At 33.0% G+C, this 26,391-nt stretch overlaps 1 protein-coding gene across 1 annotated transcript in view; it reads right to left on the bottom strand.

The window, feature by feature from the left end:
- The window catches only part of RIT2 (Ras like without CAAX 2), a 339,847-nt gene that overhangs the window by 254,175 nt on the left and 59,281 nt on the right, over positions 1–26,391 (bottom strand). Inside the window, exon 2 of the mRNA XM_012790300.3 lies at positions 14,274–14,330. Coding sequence (XP_012645754.1) covers positions 14,274–14,330 — 57 coding nt within the window. The remainder of the gene's footprint in view (positions 1–14,273; positions 14,331–26,391) is intronic.

Genomic DNA, 26,391 nt, shown 5'->3' with positions numbered 1-26,391 from the left:
AAACTATTCCAAAAAAAACTGAAGAGGAGGAAATTCTCCCTAACTCATTCTATGAAGCCAGAATTACCCTAATACCAAAACCAGACAATTACACAATAAAAAAATAAAATCACAGGCCAATAACTCTGATGAACATAGTTGCAAAAATACTCAACAAAATACTAGCAAACTGAATCAAACAGCACATCAACACACACACTATATATATATATAATATATAGTATTTATATTTAGTATATATTTATAGTAGTACATATACTATATATGTACTACTATATATAGCAGTATATATTTAATATAAATAATATATATTTTATATATAATAAATATATATATATATATATATATATATATATATATATATAAAATCTAGTGGGATTTATACCAGGGGTACAATAGTTCAATACACACAAATCAAAAAACATTATACATCACATGAACAGAATGAAGAACAAAAATTATATGATTATCTCAATAGATACAGAAAAAAATTATAATATTCAAGATATCTTCATAATAAAAACTGTCAACAAACTAGGCAAAGAAGGAACATAATGCAACATAATAAAGGCCATATGTGAAAAACCCACAGCTAACATCACACTGAATGGGGAAAGCTGAAAGGCTTTTCTCTAAGAACTGGAAAAGAGAAGGATGCTCATTTTTGCCACTCCTATTCAACATAGTACTAATAATTCTAGCCAGAATAATTAGGCAAAAGAAATAAGTAAAAGACAGAAAATTGGATTAGATGAAGTCAAATTTTTCCTCTATGCAGATGCCATGATCTAATATTTGGAGAAACCTAAAAGCTAACCTAAATCTTAAAAACTCTTGGATCTGATAAATTCAATAAAGATTCAGAATACAAAATCAACATACAAACCTAAGTAATATTTTTATACACCAATAATGAACTAGCTGACAAAGAAACCAAAAAAAATCTCATTTATTATAATTGCAAAAGATAACAAAATAACTAGGAATAAATTTTACCAAGGAGATGAAAGACCTCCACAAGGAAAAGCACAAAACGCTAATGATAGAAACTGAAGAGTACACAAACAAATGAAAAGTCACCTCATGCTCATGGATCAGAATAATTAATATTGTTAAAATGACTATACTGTGCAAAGCCATCAAAAGATTTAATGAAATCCCCATCAAAATACCAATGACATTTCTCACAGAAATAGAAAAAGCAATCCTAAAATTTATATGGAACCAAAAGAGAGACTGACTGAATAGCTGAAGAAATCCTGAGCAAAAAATTCAAAGCTGGAGGTGTCACACTACCTGACTTTAAAATATATTATGAAGCTATCATAACAAAAACAGCATGGTGTTTGTCTAAAAACAGATACATACACCAATGTAATATGATAGGGAACCCAGAAATAAATCCACATACTTATAGCAACTGATTTTTGACAAACATGTCAAATAATTATGTTAGAGAATGGACACTCTGTTTAATAAATGGTGGTAGGAAAACAGGATATCTATATGCAGAAAAATGAAACTACTCCCCTATCTCTCACCATATGCAAAAATTGACTCAAAATAGATTGAAGACTTAACTGTAAGACCCCAAACAATAAAACTACTAGAAGAAAACATAGGGAAAACTCTCCAGGACATTGGTCTAAGCAAAGATGTTACAGCTAAGACCTCAAAGTACAGTAAAAAAAAAAAAAAAATAGACAAATGAGATGATATTAAACAAAAAATCATCTGCACAGCAAAGGAAATAATCAACAGAGTGAGGAAACAACCTGTTGAACAGGAGAAAATATTTGCAAACTATTCATATGACAAGACTAATGTCTAGACAATACAAGGAACTCAAACAACTCAGCGGCAAAAAAGCAAATAATCCCATTAAAAAGTGGACAAAGAACCTGAATACACATATCTAAAAAGAAAACATGCAAATGGACAACAGGTATATTTTTTAAAAGGTCAATAAAACTAATCATAAGGAAAATGCAAATCAAAACCACAAGGAGACATTTGACTCCAGTTAGAATGGCTACTATAACAGAGACAAAAATAACAGATACTGGTGAGGATGTGGAAAAAAGGGAACTGTTATACACTGTTGGTGTAAATGTAAATTAGTACAGCCATTATGGAAAACAATATGGAGATTTCTCAAAAAACTAGAAATGGAATTATTATATGATGGAGCAATACCACTACTGGGTGTTTATTCAAAGGAAAAAAAATCAATATATCAAAGGGATACATATACCCTTATGTTTATTACAGCACTATGCACAGTAGCAAAGATATAGAATCAACCTAAGTGTCCATCAACAGATTAATGGATACATAAAACAAGATATATATAAACAATGCAATACTATGCAGCCATGAAAAGAATAAAATCCTATCATTTGCAGCAACATGGATGGAATTGGAGGTCATGAAATTGGTTAAGTGAAATAAGCTAGGCACATAAAGATAAATACCATATGTTCTCACCAATACATAAGAGCTAAAGAGGTTGAATTTATGAAGGTAGAGAGTGGAATGATAGTTTTCAGAGGCTTGGTAGGGTGTTTGTTGGGGTACAGGGAGAAGAGGATGAAGAGAGATTAGTTAATGAGTACAAACCGTTAGGTAAAATTAATGAATGGTAATGTTTGATGGCAGAGTAGCGTGACTATAGGTACAATAATGTAGACTTCAAAATAGCTAGAAAAAAAGGACTTGAAATATCCCCAGCACATATATTATAAATAATAAATCCTCAAGTTAGTGGATACCCTAACTATGTAGACTTGATCATTACACGTTCTATGGATATAACAAAATATTACATGTACCTCATATACATATAGATATATAGATATATATATACATATATATACAAATACAAATGTATATATAATACAAATGTACAAATATATAAATACAAATGTACAAATATAATGCATTTATAATTTTTTTTAAAAGTGTCCTAGAATTAACCTCCTGACTTTATGTATTTATTGGCAAGTTTGTATTATCTGTCTCCCACATTGAAATGTAATAAACTCCATGAGGGCATGGGCTTTGTTCTGTTCATGGCTATGGCCCAGCTCTAAGAATAGTGCCCAGCCCACATGGTGCTTATTAGTTATTAAACAATGAATAGATTTGAGTCAGAATATTGATAGGTAAAGTGACCTGAAAGGGTTAGAATTGCCCTAACCTGGAGAACTGATAGGAATAAGATAGTGCTTGCATATATAAATAAATAATGTCTCATAAAAAGAGGATTGATTTATTATGAATGCTGAGAAAATGGAACTGTTATTTCAATTATTTCTGAGATTGATCTACATTGTAGTCTATTTGGGGGCTAAGAATAAAATGTTGTTGTCTTCCACACAAGACCAACATAGTCTTGGAGGATGTGCCAAACATTCTTATCCTGACATCATTAAATTTTCAGTTCTCTTAACTTCTCTGGATGGATTCAATACTTAACAGGCAACTTTTATATTCCCACGTAAGACAGCTGTCATAGAGACAATATGCTGCTTATGTCCATTTTTTTGATAGAGACTTCACATAGTAAATTGGATCAAGATTTCTAATTATGATTTGTTCTCCTTATGTAGTTTGGCCACAGGAAAAATTATAATAATCACAAGTACTCTGAGTAATTCCAGCTGTAGTGACAGTAATATCTCCATGTAAGTTAATAAATTGACATTACTATTGCCTTGCTATCTTTCATGGATAGATTTTTCTGGGACTTCAAAAAAGAGCACAAAGTCCAGGTGGCTTTTTCCTGACAGTTTTCCTTTTAACCATTTTTATCTTCTGGTTCAATTGATTCCTACTAAGGAAATCACAATATTCATTTTTTCTTGAACAGAGTGTGAAGCAATTATATCTGCATTATTTCACATAGCCATCATGGGAAATAATGTCATCGCCTCATTTTTATAGATGAAGAAAGGTCAGCAATGTATGTTAATTTGTTCAAGGTTGAAGGGCCAGTAAGTACTTTAGTCATTCACTCATTCAATTTATTGATCATCTGCTATGAATCAGGCACTGACCTAGATTTTGGGGAGACTTCAATGACTAAAACAGCATTTATTAATATATTCTAGCTAAAGAAGACAGATGTGACTGTATTCAAAGTAAGAAGGTAATATGTGTTACAGGAAAAAAATAAATAGAAGAGGGTGACTGTAGTCAGGAGTTCTGGTAGTGGTCAGTGCAAGGAGGCATTTGAACTCTAAAGTAAAGACCTGAAAAAGGTAACAAGTTTAGGGCTCCACATGTACTCACCATCAAATTGGTACTGATTGATTAAAACTATGGTGCTCAAATGGTGGTAGTGCTCACCAGGGATTCGGGGGTGGGGGGAGACCCACATCTTAGGGATATGGCGAGAACTGTGAAGGAGGGGGCTTACCTCTAACCCCTGTAAGCGAGAGGCAAAGATATAAAACACAACCAAAATGTCAAAAAAAAATAAAAAACATAACAAAACAAACAAAAAAACGTTTATAGGGTGGTGGGAAGCTGGGAGGGGGAGGAGGGGAAGGGTATATATTTGCACAATGAGTGTGATACGCACCACCTAGAGGATGGACACCCTTGAAGCTCTGACACGGGCGGGGGTGGGGAGGGATGGCAAGGGAAATATATGTGACCTTATCAATATTTTTACCCCCATAATATGATGAAATAAAGAGAAAAATAGTGGTTATATAAATAAATAGGAACAATGAAATATTAAAAAAATGAACAAAGGATCCAAACAGACATTTTTCAAAAAAAGATGTACAAATGGCCAAAAAGCAAATAAAAAGATGCTCAACATCATTAGCCATCACGGAAATGCAAATAAAAGCACAATGAAATATCACTTCACACCCACTATGATGTCTATAAACAAAAATAATAAGTATTGGCAAGGATATGGAGGTATTGGAAGCCTCATACACTTCTGGTGGGAATGTAAAATGGTGTAGTTGCTTTGGATACAGTCTGTCAGTTCCTCAAAAGGCTAAATATAGAGTTATCATATGACCCACCAATTCTACTTCTAGCTATATATTCAAAAGAAATAAAATCTATGTCCACACAAAAACTTGTACACAATGTTCACAGCATTATTCATAATAGCCCAAAGTGGAAACAACCAAAATGTCTATCAGCTGATGAATGGATAAGCAAAATATGGTATATCGACACAATGAAATAATACTTGGCAATTAAAAGGAATGAAGTACAAGCTACGACATGAGTGACCCTTGAAAATGTTGTACTAAGTGAAAGAAGCCAATCACAAAGGACCACTTATTGTATGATTTATATGAAATGTCTAGAATAGACTATTTTTAGAGACAGAAAGTAGATTAGTAGTTACCAGGGGTTGAGGGAAGGAAGAAATGGGGTATGGTTGCTTTATTTATGGGGTGATGAAAATGTTTAAAATTGGGGTGATGGTTGTACAGCTGAAAATACTGAATGTCATTGAATTGTACATTTTAGATGGGTGCATTGTATGGTATTTGAATTACATCTCAATAAAGCTGTTAAAATAAAATAAATTTTTAAAAAGGTAACAAGCTTAGTTCTGTGAGCATCCAAGCAAAGAGTATTCCAGGAAAGGTGAAAATCAAGAGCAAAGATGCCAACACAAGAAATTATATGGCATGTTCCAGAAATAACAAGAAGCCTAGTGCTGGATACATTAAAAGCCCTGACTTCACTACTATGCAATATATCAAAATTATACTTTTACCTTATAAATTTACACAAATATTGTTTTAAAAATAAATCAAACGAATGAGGGAGAATGGTAAGAAATAAAATCAAATGGGCAAACTGTCCTTCTTCAGGCCTTTATAGACCTTTGCAGTTATCTTTTACTCCAAGTAAAATGGGGAACTATTGGAGGGTTTTGAGCAGAGTGACATAATCTAGCATATTTTTTTTAAAAAAGATCACTCTGCTACAGTGAAAATTAACTGGTGAGTGGGGTAAGAGTAGAAACAGAGAGCTAGAATAGTAATAAAGGCTGGAGGTTCTGGCTTATATCAAGATGGTAGCAGTAGTGGTAGTAATATATTTTGAGAGTACAGTCAACAGGATTTCCTGAGGCTATGTAGTGTGGAGAAAGAGACAAATCAAGGAAGAGTAGAAGGTTTTAGGTACAAGAACCTAGGATAGAATTATCATATACATAAGGAAGGCTAGAGATGGAAAAGGGTTATTTATTTTTTCATTTTTTTGATGGAAAGAACTAAAGTCAGTTTTGGACAGGGTAATTTAGTGATGTTTATTAGGCATGCAAATGGAAAAAATGGGTTGGAAGTTAGATAGGCAGGGTAAAAAAAGGATTTTTTTTTTTAATATTTAGGATGTAAGAAAACACCAAGTTTTATGATGATGGGAAAAGATACATTAAAAAAAGAAGAGATTGGTTTGAACAAGATTCTTGAGTGAGAGAGAGAATGAGATATACTGAATGCAAATGGTGGTATTGGCTCATAGAGGAGCATTGATAGGTCATCTACATTTATAAGTGAGAATGCCAAGTGGAGCTCAGGAGTGGTGGGTAGCTTTGGAAGTATCTTCTGGATGAAAGTCTTTGGAAACTTGTCTTCTGGTTGTTTCAGTTTTCTTTCTTCTTCTTTTTTTTTTTTTTTTTGAGCATATTTGTGTGGTCTCTTTATGGATTCATTCTCTGTTTTCTTCTTTTCATCTATATGTTTACCCCTCTACCAATAACATGTAGTCTTGATTACTGGAACTATGTAAGTCTTGAACTAGGGCATAGTGACTCCTCACTGCATTTTTTTTCTTTTAGCGTATTATGGGGTACAAGTGTTAAGGTTACTTATATTGCCCATGCCCCTCTCCCCCCCTGAGTAAGAACTTCAAGTGTGTCTATCCCCCAAACATTGCACATCTTACTCATTGTAGTTGTATATACCCATCCCCTCCACCCCCCTCCCACCCTCCTGACACCCGATAAATGTTTTTCCTGTATGTCCACTTAGGTGTTGATCCGTTAATACCAATTTGCAGGTGAGTACATGTGGTGCTGGTTTTCCCATTCTTGAGATACTTCAAGTAGTAGAATGGGTTCCAGCTGTATCCAGGAATATACAAGAGGTGCTATATCACCATTGTTTCTTAAAGCTGAGTAGTATTCCATGGTATACATATGCCACATTTTATTAATCCACTCATGAATTGATGGGCACTTGGGTTGTTTCCATAGCTTTGGAGTAAAGTAGAAATCAAGGTCATTGGTGAAAATGTAAAGATGAGAGGAGAAGTTGCTGGTTTTAAGGGAATGAGAGAATGTGTTATCTATGACCTGAATGTGTTTTCCAGGCATCGTTAAAAGCTCCTTTAAAATTAAGCATAATACATTTAGAGTGAGACCAGAGTGCATAGTCATGCTCAGAGGTCCCAATGCAGTACATAAAAAGCAAAGGTTTGGCTCTAATCTGGATAACACTTAGTTTACTACACCAAACAAGAGGGCCAAGGGGTCTAAAATTACATGATCATAGAAATCTAATTTAGATAAGAGGGAAAAAAGGACACCAAAGTTATTCATGAATTCTTTTATTCAGCAAATGTTTTCATCATTCCTAATAATCCACACACTGTGGTAGGTCCTGTGTAAAATTCAGTGAGCAAAGCAGACACGTTGCCTGCCATCATGGAACCTCCGTCTCACATGGGAAGATGAACAACAACAAAATCCACCATTTTTAATTCAGAATTTGATAACTATGATTAAAGAAGAAAGCCATGTGCTTATATAGGTCTCTGTATATTATGCATACATATGTGTGGGGGTGGGTGCATGTGTATTTATGGGCGTGTTTATATGTCGAGCAGTTAACTTACGTAAGGAGATTAAAGACCTCTCTGATGAGGTGATGTGCAAACTGAGACTTAAAGGATGAAAAACCTTGTCCTGTAAAGAGCAGAAGGAAGGCATTCAGGATTCAGGAAAGTACACTGGCAAAATACCAAGGGCAGGGAAGAGGCCACTTGGCATATTTAAGGAACTAAAGGGAGATCAGTGTGGCTGGTGCATAGCAAACAAGAGGATGTTAGAGGATGAGTCTGGAAAGAAAATAAGCAGCCAGCATGAAGGCAGAATTGAACATCCCATCTATTTGGGTCCATACTAATTATCTTTCTACTCTACCATGTTCAGACAGTCCAGAGTCATTCTACAAGTTCAGTTTGTAAGTCTTGATTTCCATCAAGACCTATACGGTAGCACTTACTCTACCCAGTTCTATCCTCCCTTCTCCAGACCCCATAGCTATCCCTTCAGTGCTGCTCTGCAGACCACAGCTCTGTGGTTTGCTCTCTAGAATAATTGGATACATTAATCTATGCTAATATTTAAATGATGCTTAATGGCTTTGGGCATTAACTCTCCCCTGAACATTTCCATTTTAACAGGGATTTTCTAGTGGCACAAAGGAATGACTCTATTAGTACACATTTTAGACACTGAGTCCACCATTTTATGTAATTCAAACACACTATTTCTCTAACTTCCTCAGTTTAGAAAGTTTTTATACTCCCAGAGATACTGAGAAACGTGTACTTAATGTGGTATATTTGTCTCATATTTGTCTAACGATCACTAATCATGAGGCTATCTGCAGGTGAACTGTCCATACTGTTGATGTATTTTGCCACGTATATGAGGTCCTTGGTTTTTCAACTTCCCAAATCATTCAGGAAGTCTTAACTTTATATATGGCATTTTATTGTGTTTTTTTTTTTTGTAGAGCTTGTTATAGTCCTTACCAATTGCCAAGAAAGAATATAAATCTTTCAGATGAGTGTATTACACAGTATTCATGGCTTGTAAGTGAAATTGGAAATCTAAGACACTAAAAAAGGTAAAGCATTAACAGTTGAGTCAATTACAAAAAGATGTGTTCCTTGAAAATAGGGTATGTAAGTATAGCTGGAAATGTGTTGGTCTTATGAATTTCTGGGCATTGTGAGAAGTGAATAAATGTATGGGAAGACATAGAATAAAGAGACAACTTATTCCTAGTTTATTAAAGCTGTTTTCTTTCTGAAGCGAAAGGAACCCAAAGAAACAATTAGATAACTACTTAAGGCCAGTTGATTTTAACTAAATTGTGTGCTGTATTAATATAATGACCTTAGGTCATTTTAATGCATTCAGAAAAAAGAACTGTTAGACTTATTTGATTTTGGGTCATCAATAGAGGCTTTCTTAAGGAAGCAATATTTAAAATTAAACTTGACAAAAGAGTATGAGTTAACCAGGCAAAGATGTAGGGTGGAGAGGTGAAAGCATTCTGGTTGAAAATACATGTGACAGAAAGAGGAATGGCTAGTTTGTGGATCTAAAAGAAGGAGGATGTGGTTGAAGCCCAAGAAGGGAGTGGCAGGTGGCAAGTGTGGAAGCTGACGACATAAATGATAGCAAGAGGACAAGAGTCTTCACTTTATGCTTAGAATTCTGTTTTTCATCCTAAAATTTATGCAATACTGGGGACTGTTAAACAAAGAATAAAATAGTCCTAATGTATGGTTTTAAAGATAATTTTTGGTTCTGTGAGGACACCAATTTAAAGAGCTCGTCCCAATTGGAGATGGGGGTGACTTAGAATAAGGTTACAGCAAGTAAGGATGAAGATAATTTACCATGATGAAGAATCCTGGAGGAAGCAAAAGTCTACCTGAGAAAATCAAGTATTGGTTAAAATTTGGGCACATTTAGTTTTTTTCTGCTTTGGAACTATCTAATAGAAAAGTTAAATAAGCTATCAGTAATATTTATCTTTATCTCGGAGAAGAATACAAAAGAAAAATCATAGATATCTAAATCCTTACCCAAGTCTACAAGATCTTTAAATATCTGGTCCCTGATAATGTCTTTAAGTCTCTCTTGCTATCCTGTATATCATGGCATCTATGTCACTTGTAGGGTTTCTGGTTCCTAAAATGTCTCATCTCTATCACATGATATTCTGTCTTGTCTAGGGGCATATATATATATATTTTTTTTTTTCTGGCAATCCCTCCTTTTTACTTGCCTAATTCCTATGCATCGTTCTAAAATAAGTTCAGATATCATCTGCTCTGCACTGTCAAACAATCTTATGGCAGGCCATTGTTTGAGACTGAGTTTCTGCAGTAGTCCCAGCAGACCAGACCAAACCAAAATGAGGTCACTCATGTTAAATGCCATGAAACCAAAATGAAATTTTAAGGAAGAAGATAAATCTCATAACAGACCAGTTTTCCTGCAAACAGGAGATTCCAGTTTACCCTAGTTAGTGTAATAAGGAAGCACCCTCTACTTTAACCCTACAAAAAAATAAACCGAAGTGACCTGATGTTAACAACTCAGGTTTATGTATTTATTTTTCCATTGTTCTGTTTCCTTGTCCTGGTCTTACAAAATCCACTGTCCTGTCATTGCCTAGTGGGGGCTCTCATTCTATTAATATTTTGTAGAATAGAGGCTGCGTCAAGTCATGAACTATGAATAAAAGTTAAATTTATTGTAATTTTGTCTTTTGACAGAACACATTCCCTGATCCTTCAGGTCAAGCGAGATATACCAATGTTACCCTTCTTCAGCACCCTGTGCTTTTCTATTCATAGTTTCATTTGTTTATTTATCTACACCACCTGTCTGGGAGTGCTTTGAGGGCATAGACTATGTTTTTATCTCTATATATCCAATGTTTAAAATGATACATGACACCCACATGCACATATATGCTTTTAAGGTTAGTGGGAGGTAATCACTAATTACATATACAACATAATCAAAGTTAAGATAATCTGTAATTAAAAGAAAATAAATATTTCAGGATTCAGAATTTTCTATCCAGTGCCAATATATCTTATTCAGGGCAAACTAATTAAAACTATGTCTTGTTTTCATCTGTATTCATTTGCCGAGTGAAATGATCTGGTTTTCTATGCTCACGGTTTGCCTTCCTGTGATTACCAATAAACATGAACAGAAACAATTCTCAACACACGAGGATATCATTAAATAATAATTTGGACTAAAATATACAATCAACAAATTAGAAACTGATATTTATATTCTTGGTTTTAGGGACAGTGACCACATCTTCTATTGCAGAATAAAGGTCAACAACTCAATTTTTAATTCACATTTAATTAAAATTATGTACAATAAGAGTTTTAACTTCAAGCAAGTTACAATGAGACTAAAATGGCATATCACAACAAACTGTCCTAGGTCATTTTCTCAAACAATCTTCAAGAATTCCAGACTTCTCTGACATGTCTCCTTAAAAAAGTAGTTCTGAATTCTAGAACAGATGGCAGGAGTTTCTTGGTTTTCAAAACTGTGTAGGAAACGGTGATCTTAGATCATAGTGAATACAACTTAAGAGAAGGCCAGGAACCTATCTCTTCATCTTTGCAAAACTCCTTCAAAGAAGCACTTTGTTGCCTTCTTACAGTAACAACTGACTTCAGAGATATTATAAATATTTGTGTATTTGTCTTAATTCCTTTTCCTAAATTGAAAATCTCTTGAGTGCTTAAGCTGTGATATTTTAATCTTTTTGTTGTTGTTCTGGAGGACAAGCAGATTGCTTTCCAAAGAGAAGGCATTTAAATTTTTGCTAATTGAATTGCATCATAAAATGGTCATCTCTAATGATTTATCGTTAATTAAATATGGCATATGTGTTTATTAGGAATAAAGGGCTAGACATCAAGTCTTTGGTTGAAATGTTACTTACTATTTCCGTAATTATTTTGCTATGAAAAATCAAATTGTACTTAGCACAATGTCTAATGCTCAGAGATACTCCATTTCAAGATTAAATTAAAACTTGAATTTATCTAGATTTAGTACCTTTATAAGGAAACTAATTTAATTTTTGCATGAAGTCTTTTCACATGAAGAAATAGAATCAGTATATTTAAATATCCCTTCCGTAGGTATCTTCTGTGGATTTGCAGAACTTGAACTCATTAGTTACTGACTTTGAAACTGTTAACAATAAATGACAACAATCACTTCTTGGGAAGGACACTTGAACTAAATAATATATCTAACTCTTTTCAGTGACAACGGGATCCTAAATTGTCAGAATTGATGTAGATTTGAAAGAAAAATAATTCTAAGCTGAATGTAAGGAAGAAAATAAAACCATACAAATCCCTCAAATATTTCAGATAAAAGCTATTTAAAAACCTCAGCCAATAGGATGACAAACAGATCTAGGCAAGGATTGAGAAATATTTATTTGCTATACAAATTGTGAGATAAGTATCATTGATAGGTGGTATTCTTCTATAATTTGTATGATTTTCAAGTTACACTAATATGAATTTCCTTTTGAGGGGTCATTAAGTCAGCCAGACTGAGTTATAGTTATGTAGCTGAAGCAGGTGAAAAGTAAATTATTTGGTAGTTTTACCTTTCTCAAACAGGATACCAATGGAAAAGTGTTAAACAATGTTCTGATTAGAAAGGCCAAGAAATGAAATGATGGGAAAATCGAATTGAAAGTAATAAAGTACTCCATGTTTCCATTTTCAAACTTCTTCCTCTACACTATTTTATTTATAGCCAGATAAAGGTATGATTTCAGCTATCTGTTAGTACTGAATGTCCAGCAAGCTTAATCTCAAGTGATGGATGTGCCTTGTGGCTATCTAAAGGAGTCATCATCACATACTTCTCATTTTTTCCTCTTGAAGGAGTCATTTATGATTTATTCACATCTCCTGCCCTATTCAGGCTATTAGACTTGAGAGTCTGGTAAACAAGTAGCCAGTTTTTAAGACACCAATATATAGAAAGCTTTAAGAATAACAGAAAATACTAGACAACAGAGTGAATTTGTGATTTCACAAATGATGTATTATTGAATTTTTCAGCAAGATAAAAGATTCAGAGCTTTTGCCTGGAGATTTCTCCTCTTCTATAACTCATAGAGGGTGGTGGAAAGCTACCAGCATTCTAGATTTCAGATATTTTGAAAATGGGCTTAGAGAATTATCAGCAAGTGTTTTCAGCTAATCGCTTTATAAAACTTTACAAAGTGATTATTTCCTCTTCAGAAACAAAACACAATTCCCTGTGGAAGTCCTTCTCAGTTAACAATATATCAATTGAGTATACTTAAATCTTACCAATTCACTTCAATTGATGAGGTGGTCTTAATGAATTACCAGACTTTTAAAAATAAGCACATTTTTTTTTTTTCAGCAATAGCACTCAAATATTCCTTCTTAGCAGAAAGGAACACAGGAGTCATATGTATAGGGTAACATATTATAATTAAATGGGATGTTAAATTAAAATTGCTTAATAAGCAGAATAGAAACTAGGCAGTCTTACCTATGGGGGTGAGGACAAGAGACATTTAGATAGAAGGAATAAATAGAGTAAGTGACGAAAAGTAGTTAAAGGAGCTCATCATCCAGGCAAGCAGCCAGCCACATGGGGTCTGGCAGCAATATACATCCTTCTCTGGGAGAAAACGTTTGATGTGTTTTCAATTCCAATATGTTCCTAGATAAAGAATACCATGGCAGACTCTGCTTGAGAATTTCCAACCAATTTTTGATTCAGTTTTTTGAATGAATAAAGCAATTTTAGACACATCTTTTGTGCTTTGAATGAGGGAGAAAACTTATTCCCGGGTGCAATGCTGCTGTAGTATATTATAGTAGAAGGAAAACTGGGTAGGAGGAATTAAACATGGCTAGATTTGGGGCTCTAACAATATTTTGACAGCTTAGATGTCAGTTTCCTCATCCTTCAAGATAAGGATGGTGGATAAAATTACACCTATACCTTTCCAAATGCACTTTTAACATGATTAAACTAATTCCACGGTAGAAAATTTAGAGACTGACAAAAGTGGGCAAATGACCAAATACTATATAATCACATCAGTTTTATTGTATAGAACAGTTTTTCAAATGCGAGCAAATATCCATTAGTAGATACCAAGATCAACTTAATGCATTCCAGTCATTATGTATCAGAAGCAAATTAAATGGAATAGAAAATACCAGAATACATGACAAGAAACAAGGACAAATACTGTCTCTTGAAGCTTCAATTATGGTAGCTTACATATTATATATTATATATTTATGTGTATGTAGTCTGTGTAATAGTGCAAATTATATTTTTTTCTCAATCAATATTGACAGCATTTGTAAGCCACATATTTACAGTGTCTTTATTTGAGCTAAAAGAGAAAAGTAACTTTACTCACCTATAGTAGGATCATGATAATCAGGGAACTGATGACTAATAAACTGCATTGTCATTGCTGAAAGAGAAAAATTAATTTAATTTAGTAACAGCTCACTAATTCATCAATAAGTTATGATTTGCTAGTGTAATTCACCAATCTTTTAATAGGTTCTGATGAGTAACTTATTTGATGAATGACTAATTTAATTTCACATGAGTCACAAAATGATAACAATTAAGACATAGTTCTAGAGAGAAAAAATGTGCCAAATAATGCCAGAAACTTTTCAGAAATAAATATGTTCAAATTTTCAGTGCATTTAAATAATCATTGCATTGAATAAACTTAAGAAAGTTCTTGAACATAACTAGCTTTACAGTCCCTCTTGACTTGCTCTGGTTAAACTGTTGATAATGATGGGGAATATCTTCCCACTAAAGGATCTACCTATTCTCTGGGACTTAACTTTTTTTATCTAAAAAGTAAGGAGACATTCTCTGAGGTTTTTATTAGCTATCAATCTATGTTATTAAATTATTTTTTTGGCCATTAACTTTTCATAGTTAAAATTATTTCAGTTACTTTTATTTTGCCTAATCTATGTTATTTGTAACCTTTGTTCATTACTTTTTTTCCGTAATTCTAAATTCTCCACACTATTTCCAAATCTATAATTTTGTAAAACATTTGCAATGTTTCTGTTGTAGAGAGTTTACTCATGTGAATTTCCAATATTAGAAGATAAAAGGAACTCTGAAGTAAAGCCAAAAACTTGGAGAAATTACTATATAATAATTCTGTTTATTTATTTATTCTCACTTCTGCACATATGTTTGTGGACAGATTCTTTCCTTGACTGAACTTTGATCAAGATCCACTAGGCCCTCATCCCTATTAGGGGTCTCAACCTTAGACCCCACCTTTGTATCCAAATGGAGCCTGCATAGCCCAGTTGTAGTAAGAATCCTGGTGAGTCAGTTTGAGAGAATCCCCCACCCTTGATATCTGTCATCACCCTGGCCTACCTTCAGCAAGAATCCTCTTAAGTCAGTGTAGCAAAAATCCTCCTACCTTTTTTGTCTCCTTTTAGTAATTTTTCATCCACAGATGGAATCCCTTCCTCTCCTCCCTCATTTTCCTCCTCCCCTGCTCCTTGTCTATAAATCTCCACTAGTCCTTCCTGTGTTCAAAATTTTGCCCAATTCTATACTGAGGCTTCTTCTCCCTATTGCAATAGTTCCTGAATCAAATTTATTTTTAATGTTTTAACTACTGTCCAGCTCTGGTTCTCTTTAGCAAGTATACGCACTTTAGGAAATATTGAGAGCCAGGAAGACTCAGTTAAATTCAATAGACATGTACAACACTAGTCTAACCCTGCTGAGAAATGAAAAGAAATGGCACTGACCCAGTGGAAGAGAATTTCTGCTTTATGCTTTAACAATTGTTTACCTCCTGGCTTCACATGGACAAAAGAAGTTTCTATATGAATGTATTACTCAATTTGACAGCTTTGGGCAAATTTTTGAAATGCAAATCAACATTCTTTGCAGATAGCCTTAGGAGTTAGAATATTTCAGGTAAACAGACTAAAAGCAACAAGTTTATTAAGTGGCTATCTAAAAGCATTTGAAAAAGTTTTTTTTTCCAGCTTTAAAGCTTTTTCAATTTTTTTTTTCAGCTTTTTTTTTTTTTTCAGCTTTTTGCCTCTATCTCTTAGTCCCTGACTGGTTTATTCCCAATTAGAACACAGAGGTCAGAAACCTTGCCTTATGTGAGCAATTAGTTTTGGTTAGTCAGTCATTTCAACTTTAATATCTTAGATTCAGTAAATTTAAAACTAAAATGAGGATATTCCCACTCCACTCCATTCAAAACATAGAAGTATTATCCACCAATGTGATTAAAAGCCTCAAAGTCCAACTTATGGGAATCACTTATTTAAGCTAAAATTTTGATATCTTTAGACCCTTTCTCTCACACATCTTTCATTCAAACATCATGAATTTTGAATTTCACCTTCAAAATATCTTTTAAATACATCTTGATTCTTTTTGCTATTACTCTTGTTCAGAATCTTATATTTCTTCTGACAATCTCTATTATATTAGAGTCAAAACTGTTTTCTATATAACTATTTTCTTTTCCTTTCATTAGACCTTTCACAATGGTACCACATTTCTTGTTTTTTAAAAAAATAATATCTCTCAAATGTCAACTGCTATTAGGATAAAGACCATAATGTTTAACATGACATGCTAGCATATGTGATCTTTCATAAAGCATGTTCATCTTACATTTCACTATCAATTTATACCATGGCCAAATTGCTACTCTTCTCAGACTTAACTAGAGTACTTTCCATCCATGAGCATTCCTGTATCCTGTGGCTTAGGATGACCTTCATCTTCTTCACTATGGTATCATGCAAAGACTCACTCCTTGACCAATTTCAGTCAGTCAACTCTGAACCTTCCCACCTAGACTTGAATTTTTGTGCTTCTGTGTTCATCTTAATGGGGCTCAGAAAACAGTACACTTTTTCTCTAATTAATGTACCCTATGTGAGTTGATTTTTCAGCAAACTTTCAAAAGACAAAGGGGAAGTTTTTCCCTTTGCTCCAACACCAATAAATCTATTTAACACAAATCTCCCTTCTCCTCTCTGATGTTTCCTTTTAGTCAATTTTTCCATCCACTGACCCCAATCCTGCTTCTTGGTGATAAATTCTTGTTAGTGCTTGCTGTATTTGAAATTAGGCTCAGTTCTATATTTAAGTCTTTTTTTCTCCTATTACAATAGTTTCTGAATAAAATCTGTTTTTACTACTTTAACTACTGTCTGGCTCTGGTTTTCATTAGAAATAATAACAAAGATCAGTATCTCTGCTCAGATGCCACACTATTCAATCCACACATTTAAATTCTTCATACTGGGTGTCAGTATATGATAATCATGGAAGCTATCAAGAAGCATTAGAAAACATTGTATATAATTATGATCTAAGGGAATTGTCATACATCTGGGAAGAAATTGTTGAGACTGAAGAAGTTTAGAACAAATGTAAGGAAAATATATATAAACATTTTAAAACTGGTAGATATATTTGGATGTTAGACTTGAGAGCCATAGAACTGGTATCATAAGTAGACAGATCAGTCCAGGATTTAACTGTTACATTTATTTATAAGGATATCTAGCATTTATTTAAATGATGCATTTTCTGCCTTAATGGAAACCTGCTGCTTATTGTATAATTGGAAAAAGTTCTTCAATTCTCAAATCCTCTGACCTACCACTGAGATGGAACCAAGGAAAAGGGAGCCAGCTGAGCTTTGTTCCAGAACTTCAAAAGATAATTTTAGAAAGATTGATTTGTAAAAAGTTTCTTTTGTGTTTTACAAAGTAGATACCCTATGGGACTTCTAGCTGCCCATTTTCTTTGGGGGAGATAGTATGTAAACAAATAATAGTTGAAAAATCTCTTCTATATATATACCTATCGAGTTCAATGTTGGAGAGAAGCAATCTGTTTAATGCCTATTATTCAGACTGGGGAATTAATTTTATCTGTTTTATAATATACAGATTTTAGATTAAAACTAAATGATATATGCTTTATGATACATAGGTTTATACCCTCAAAACCCTCTACCACTCCTTACTAAAGAGCAATTCCATGAGGAGCTCAAATAATCAAAACTCAGTCTCTTTGTTCAGAGATTTTAATTGTACTGATTTTATAATAGCTTAATATTAAATAAATTGGTTCTAAAAATCTAATGAAAATAAAAGTCTATGTCTCCCTCCTAAAACATGGATTTATTTACACACAGGCACACAATATTGATAGATGGGTAAGGGTCAATAGGTCTCAAGTAAGAATACCACCCTAGAAAATGCCAGCATAAATCAGGGAACTCAGCCTTTTGGTTGGAATGTTGGGGCATCCATGAACAATGCAATTTGAGAGCATCTGGGAACTTCAAGCTGAAATCTGCCTTTCAGGTATTTCTAATATTCAGCTTAGATATCCCCTCCTTGTCATTTACATGTTTTTGAAATGGAATTACTTTCTTGAGAAGTAATTTATAAAGTTCTGAACACCTGAGTCTGAATCAGTTAATGGACCAAGTTGACAAGACCTTAATGAGCATGACCAATATGTATTCAGCCCAAGCATATTCAGGGAAGATAGGAAAGTAGGCATGACAGTACTGGAGAGACACTCCACAAATGTCTGTCCTAGAACTTACCTTGGCTGTGGCTTTGCTGTTCTATAAAAGATAACAAGAATCATCTTTGAAAATTTCAAGGAGGAACAATTTAACAATGAGCCCAGGACACCCCTTCTATTCTATACACGTCAGGAAATCTGCTAAGTCAGCACATTCAGAACATCTGTCAAAATCACTGGCAATCTACATTTAGCAGTTCATGTATCTGAGACTGTATCGCTGAACTCAGCAGCAGGCCATGAGTATTAGACAGGAATAAGAATGCTGAAGAAGGAATGGGATAATGGAGGCTAGCACAATAATTGGGTAGATATCATGAAGTATGTTAAAGTCCTTGATCAAAAAAGAATTGTGTGTATGAATCAGGTAAATTCTGATATCAGACTTTTGAGTATCTGTATCAAAGTGAATTACAATTGTTATCATTTGTTTGTATGAGGACTATTCATTTTTGCATATGAATTTTAAACTCTTCTGCCTTGCTAAATTATTTTATTATTTCAGTTATTTTTCATGATATTTTAGAAGTTTTTAAGTATACTATAATTTCATCTACAAATAGAAGTAATCTTCAGTTTTTAATTTTTCTAATCGATTTATCTTGCTTATAGTTATTGGTTAATTAATTTAGGAAAATATTAAATAGTAGTGGAGACATTGATCACATTTGACTTTTTGGGAATAGCTACATCTTATTGGGAATAGCTATTTTTTAATGCTAAACTACTGGCTTTAGTATTGTGGTATACTTATATATTTTGTCATATTATAGGAGTAGTCATTCATTTCTACTCTCTCGAAATCTTCAATAAATAATATAAGTTGCACTCTTTCAAAGGTCTTTTCAGTATAACAGAAATAATCATATTTTTTCCAAAGAACTATTAACATGTTGACACATCAATGTACATTCTAATATTAAAACATCTTTGCATTCTGTGTCTGAAATCTATTTGATCATGTCTTATTGTCTTAATGATTTATTAGAGTCTGTTTGCTAATATATTATTTAGGATTTTTATATCATCCATACGCAACATTTGTCTGCAGCTTTTATTCTTTTTTATTTTTCAGTCTATATTTCTCAGGATGAGGTATCAGTGCTTTTCATTCTTTATAAAATAACTTAGGAAGTATTTATTTTTTATGCTTTGCAATAATTTATTTCACATTGAAATAATATGGTTTTCAATCTTATTTCCCAAAATATGTGAAAACTTATTTCATGATATTTTAAATTTTGATTATAACACTTATTAATACTATTTTCCCTTTACAATCTTTTGTTTGATGTCTTCTTTTCTTATTTGCCTGATTTATCTAATAGTGTGTCTATATCATTGATTTTTTAAAAGAATTATAATTTTTATTTATTACTATAATTTTTTTTATTTATCCATTGATTTTATTTTCATTGCCTTTCTGCTTTTGCCTTTTTTTATATTTTCCCTGGTTGTGCTTTGTTTGTTTGTTTTCATTTTTGCTATCTCAGTTTATTTATTTTCAATCTTTTTTATTTCTCTTTTGAGACAGAGTCTCACTTTGTTGTCTGGGCTAGAGTGCTGTGGCATCATCATTGCTCACAACAACCTCAAACTCCTAGGCTCAAGCAATCCTTCCACCTCGACCTCCCAAAGTGGTAGGATTATAGGCATGAGCCACTGCACTCAGCTGATTTTCATTCTTTTAATTTTTATTGATATGAATTGTACTTTGATCTCTATTTTAAATGTATCCTATATATTCTAATATTATTATTCACAAATTTTATAATTTTTGTTTCTATTTTTCCTTTCATCCATGAGTTGATAAATATAATTATCTTTTTAATTTATAATTGGAATAAACTTTTTGCTTTTTATTTTACTTTAATTTCTACTTCTGTTGCCTTGTGATAAAAGAGCATTTTTTTAAATATCTCTACTTACTGATTTTTCTTTGTTAATCTATTATCTTTTTTTCAATGTACAAGTAGTTTTTGATATATGCATCAATAAGATCTACTTTAGTAATGATAATCTTAACTTTTTATATTCTTATATTTTGACCACTGTTCCATCGTATATTGAGAATGATGTATAAACTCACTAAATATAAATAATTGCTAAGTTATTTATTGCACATTCTTAACTGTAACATTTGCATTGTGAGTTGTGCTTTTATTATTAAAATGTATCATTCTTTATCTCATTTAATAATTTTTGCTTTTTTTCTGATCATGGTTGTAATTGCTATTTTATCTTTTTAAAATTTTCTTGGTTTCTCTTGCCAATTCTTTTGCTTTTGCCATGTTAGATCACTCTGTTTCCAGTGGGGCTTTTGTATATGGCAGAGTGTTAAATTTTTAGAATCAATTTAGTAATCGGTTATTTTTAATAGGCAAGTTCAGCCATTCACATTCTTCTACCTATTTCCCTATACATGTTTTAGTCTAAGGTTTAAAATGAAGTATAATACATCTTTATTGTTAGATATTTTTGCCCAAATTTTTCCAGTCTTCTCTTATTTGGATTACATCTACCTTTTTTAAAGAAACTTCTTACAATAGGATCCATGGGTATGGTAATTCCAGTGTTCTTTCCTGTTTAAAACTTTCTGTTGCCTTGTACTTGCAAGACCATTTGGTTGGATATAAAATCCTTAGTCTGTATTTTTCTTCCTTCATGTTCATGAAATTATATTTCCTATTGCCTTGCCTTGTATATGGCTTTTGAAATGTCTGATGCAAATTAAATTTTCTAAACCATATTTACTGTTTGGTCTGTTTTCCTAGGGGTTCTGAGGATTTTTTTCCTTGGAGTCCAACAGTTTTACTAAGGTGTGTCTTGAAATTGATAGTTTTCAAATGAATTTTTCCAGGTGCTGGGTGGGTCTTTTTGAAAAGTAGATTCATGTTTTCTCTATTTTCTAGAATTTTCTATTGGGTTGTTGTTTTATATATTTTCAGTTTTTCATCTTCAGGGATTTTACCTTTCAGACTGTTGAATTTTCTTTGCCTGGGTTCCATTTATAGCAAATTTTCTGATTTTTTTTTTACCATTATTAATCACACATTCATTTTCTTGGTTGTTTTTCTGCCTTCTTCAATGTCTTCTTAATTTTTGTTACAAACTATTTTTCCATGGGAACTTTGTAATTTGTTCTTTGTTTCTGAAACGATTTTATCTTTTCCTTCAATTTCTTACATCTCAGTTTACTTATTCTATTTTAAGTTCTTTCTGTGCTTAGTATTTGATTTTATCTCCACACATTTATTAGAAAATATTTAATTCAGTAAAGATTCTTGTCACATTTTACTGCTATGTTAAATTTGGGGGGAGAATTTTTATTAGTTTAAAAATGTTGATTCACAATTTTTTGTTTTCTTCTTACACTAGTTTTATATCATGTTTATTTCATTTTTTTCTCTATCTGTAGCAATTACATACCCAGAGTTATTAGGTCACGGGTGTTGACTACTGTCAGATTAGTAAAGTATAATTTTTTTTTAATTGTATAATATTGTCAGGTGGTGGGGGTAACAGGAGGCATTGGCAGATTTTGTTTCTCTCTCTTTTCAACAATATCTTCAGGTTTTTTTTTTCATTACCTTCTTACTTTTTCCTTCACTGGTACATTTCTGAGGAGACCTTCAACGTCTCCACTGAATTCTTTACAACAACTGGCAAAAGAATGAAGTGAGAGAATTCATATAGGATTGCATGGCAGGATTTTTAGAGAAGAAAGTGCTATGGATATTGTACATTACTGTATCCATATTCTATTATCAGAGCTTAGTTACTGGTTCTTTGTAACTGCTATGAGGCTGTTTGTATGTCAGGAAGAAAATGGTTTGGTGAACACAACAAGCTTTACCGTATGGGGAATGAGGACATTCAAAGGAAATGTGAAAATGTCAAACAAAGGAAAATAAAATGTAACACTCTTCTTCCAGGAAAAAAAAAAAAAATCATTCTCTGAAAAACTAACAGGAAAACTAACAGGAAAAGAAAAATCATTCCCTGAAAACCTAACATAGGTCTAGATACTACTCTGTATCTTATGAGCTTCTGTAAGGGATACTAAAATTACTTCTAAAATTACTGAATAAAGAAAGCATCTTTTAATTTTTGATGATACCACAAGAAATTATTACAAAAAATGACACTTTTAAGAAATTTTTGTAGTTGTTACAATCTACATGCTATAAATCTATTCATGATTTTATAAGCTTCAAAAATTAATTCTCTAAATAGGAATATATATGTAATGATGGGTTAAGTGCTCTTTCAGTCAATTTTGTGGCCTTCATAAAAGGTTTGCCCTACCCTATGCACATAAATGCTTATGACAGTTTGTCATTTCTTCATTTTATGGATACAAAGAAAATGCAGTGTGTATAAGGACAAAAGACGTTTGATCAGAAAAGTTGAGTCACTTGTAATCTTAATAAAATTAATTAGGGATGAAATTAAAAAATATTTGGCGGACTCAAATGGGCCTTGTTTATTAATTTTTAAAATTATTATAATTAGTAGGTGACCTTTGTATAGTAAAATACTTCCCTCACTATAGAAATGGACATTTACTTAATATTAAACTAAAGATACCATTAGGAAGTACCTGACGCATTTTATATCAAAGACCCCTTTTCTTTATTAGTGGCCATACCATCAACATATGTTATGCAAATGTAGGGCTTCTCAGGACTTTATAGAATATTCATTAAGTACATGCAATAAATAATCACCAAATGCATCTTAAATGTTCATACAACAGTAGTGGTGAAAGATTAAAAACAATCATTTTTTTAAAGCAAGTCCATTTTGTTTGTAGCTTTTTTCATGCATATATTTTTATTTAAATTTCCATTTTATTATTCAGACAATCCCATAATTTAGTATTTCATTTTAAAGTTAAATTTAAATCAACTGCTTCTTGTTTTGCATAATTCAGTATTAAATCATCAAATTTATCTCTCTGAATAATATGACAATATTATATATCACCCTCCTTGGAATGTCAGTGGTATTTGGCCAGAGGCAGAGACTGTCAGTTATGAAAAAGAAAAATTATAGAAAGAATGGGGCTATTTCCTACAAAAAAAAAAAACCCAAAAGGTTTAAAATACTGCATAAAATCCCACCGCTCGTTATTACTACTCCCACCCACACCCACTCCTCCAAAAATAATCTGATATTTATGTAAAGTACTAAACTGAAGCATTTTAGAGAATAATGTAATCTAATGACACAGAGACAGAGCTTGCCAAGTCACTGCTTTTCCTCTAGGAATTGATGGCCTGTGAGTGAAATGGGGAAGATGAGATTGGGAGACGGGTCACCGAGATTTATTTAGTCCCATTCCTCTTAGTTTTTGTGGGACCTTGAAAAAGTTTACTTAAACTCTGTTTGCTTTCTTGTCTATAAATGGAGAGGAAGGAAGAGAAATACTTAAAGCTGCCTCCAGATTGAGCATTCTACAATGCCTCTTTCTTCATCTCATGCCACTACCATCATCATCTTCATTCCTTCCTCATCTATTTAGGATCTGGTTCTTTTATGTCTTTTTTACATCAATTCTCTACCTTAGTCATCCTATTTAGGTCACATTGGCAACCTATACCTTCCAGCTATCTTCCTTCCCAAGAAGGGGCTTTGTGGGTGCCCTCTGCCTGGACACCTCTTCTCCAGATATCTGCATGGCTTGCTCTATACCTCTTTCAGATTGTTACTCGTTACTTACACAGTGCCTTCTTTGGGAGGCAGTCCATCATCACTGAACTTAACTCAAAGTCCATTCTTCCTCACTGGAACTCTCTCTTTCCCCTTGCTGACAATCATTTATTCATTTATTCAAAAAGATTTATTATGTGCCAGACATTGCTTAGGTGCTTGGGACAAACAGTGAACAAAACAGATTAACATCCTTGATCTCTAGAATCTTCCATTGTAGAGGAAGATGGGGAATTGGAGAGAGAGGCAACTAGTGAAAATGCACACCCATTTGCACACACATTAATAGTATGTTCGATGGTAACAAAGGCAATGGAAAAAATAAAATTATAGGATCATTATTAAAGTATGAAAAAATATTACAGCAGGATGAAATTCTGTGGCAGGAATTGAATGTATATATAATTTTCAAGATAAATAGGAGAATATAACATTTTCTACTACTGAAGAGCTTGTTCATATAGTTTTTAAAAGGATAATACTGAGTATTGAATTACTATGACTTTTATGTCCTGATGGCTATATTTATAAGAAACTATAGCATTTTTATTTAAAATGTTATTATTTAAAATAAGCCAAAATTATATCTTCTAAAACAACTTAAATTTAGGATAAAATGTTTACGTACCAATCTAAAAGCATGCAAGTTGAATATTTCACTTAACAAAAATCTGTAAAGGAGCAATTTAACAAAAATGTCTTGAGATTCGTATATGAACTTAGTCAGGGTTACAGAGCTATCAAGGGATTCAACTGGCTGGGTCTTAGGACTCCAAAGCCAAACTCTTTCCATTGTGCTAATTGGTTCTCATTAATTCCTTTCTATTACCTGAAAATGTATGATCATGAGTGGGCCATTGATATTTGCTGAATAATAACATATGTACATGTTTATTTTTTGAATGAATAAAATTGAATGATTCAAAGTTAAACTCAGGTAAAAATGGTGATGGCATTTTTTATTTTCCCATCGGCACTCATTATTTATAAACATTTTCTAATATGCATTGAGTTGAGGGTCAGAAATAGCACCATAAGAAGCCATGGAATGGATGTTCCCCCAGGAAGGTTATGCCCAAAGGAAGCACAGCAGTAGGATGCCCAGGCAGACAGTCTATTGAGCAGAGAGAGACAAAGGTGGATGAGTGGGAATGAATGCCCTCAAACAGGAGTGATGAGATCCTTTTAAGGCCAATGTAATAGGGAAGTATTAAAAATAGTGGTAAAAGAGGGTCTTTATGGAGTTTGGCAAATAATTCTTAGTTCTTTTTGTAGCTTTTAGTACTAAAGACATTAAACCATGAGGTATATTGAAAAGAATGCTGAATCAGAAATTGGGTGAGAGGCATCCTAGTTCCATTCTAATGCCACCTTTTCCTTCCTTCCTTCCTGCCTTCCTGCCTTCCTTCCTTCTTTCCTTTCTTCCTCCCTTTCATTGTCTTTTCTTTCTTCTTTCTTTCCTTTGCTTTCTTGTTAAGTTGATGCATTTCTAACATGAAGGGGATTGTCCTCTGTTTTCTTCATGGGTACTACAGGTTCTAAATTTCTATAAAAGTAATATTTAGAAAGGACTATTCAGCACTGGTAGTTTGGTGCCTTCTAAATCAAAAGCATAATTCAGCATATTGATATGATGATCACAAAGCTCAGAAATCCAAGAAAATGCCAAACCTATGCCTTCAAGAATTAGATTTTCTAAAACAGTTATTATTATCTTAGAACAAAACCATTTTAATTTAAAAGTGTGCAGGTAATCTGAAAAGGTAATTTAATTTGTTCATTTAGTCATAAAACAATTACCAAAGGCCTGGTATGCCTCCATGTTCCTTTGTATGTGTGCACATGGGATGCAGATGGCTGAGAAGGAAGGGGTTGAGATTTGGGGGTTGAGGGAGGGATTAGAAGATGGTACCATTTGGTTGGAGGAATGGTGTTCAGCTAAGCAGTTGGATAGGAGAAGCAGCTTTATGGTACTTCATTTCCCTGAGTGTTTATCTGTGGAATGCTCCTGTTTGCTTTCTCTTCCATCCCCCATAAACCCACTGCTAATGGAAAGAAATTTGTGCTTTCCAAGACTTTAAAAACTCTATTTATCTTCACTGACTGATTCTCAAAGATGATTGATGAGACACAAAAAGCAACGGATATTAAAACTCAATATTACCAGTCATTACTTATTTGCT

Source organism: Microcebus murinus, chromosome 17, assembly GCF_040939455.1.
Source record: "Microcebus murinus isolate Inina chromosome 17, M.murinus_Inina_mat1.0, whole genome shotgun sequence".
Lineage (NCBI taxonomy): Eukaryota > Metazoa > Chordata > Mammalia > Primates > Cheirogaleidae > Microcebus > Microcebus murinus.
Note: the sequence above shows the minus strand (reverse complement) of the source record. Positions and strands in the feature narration are given on the sequence as shown.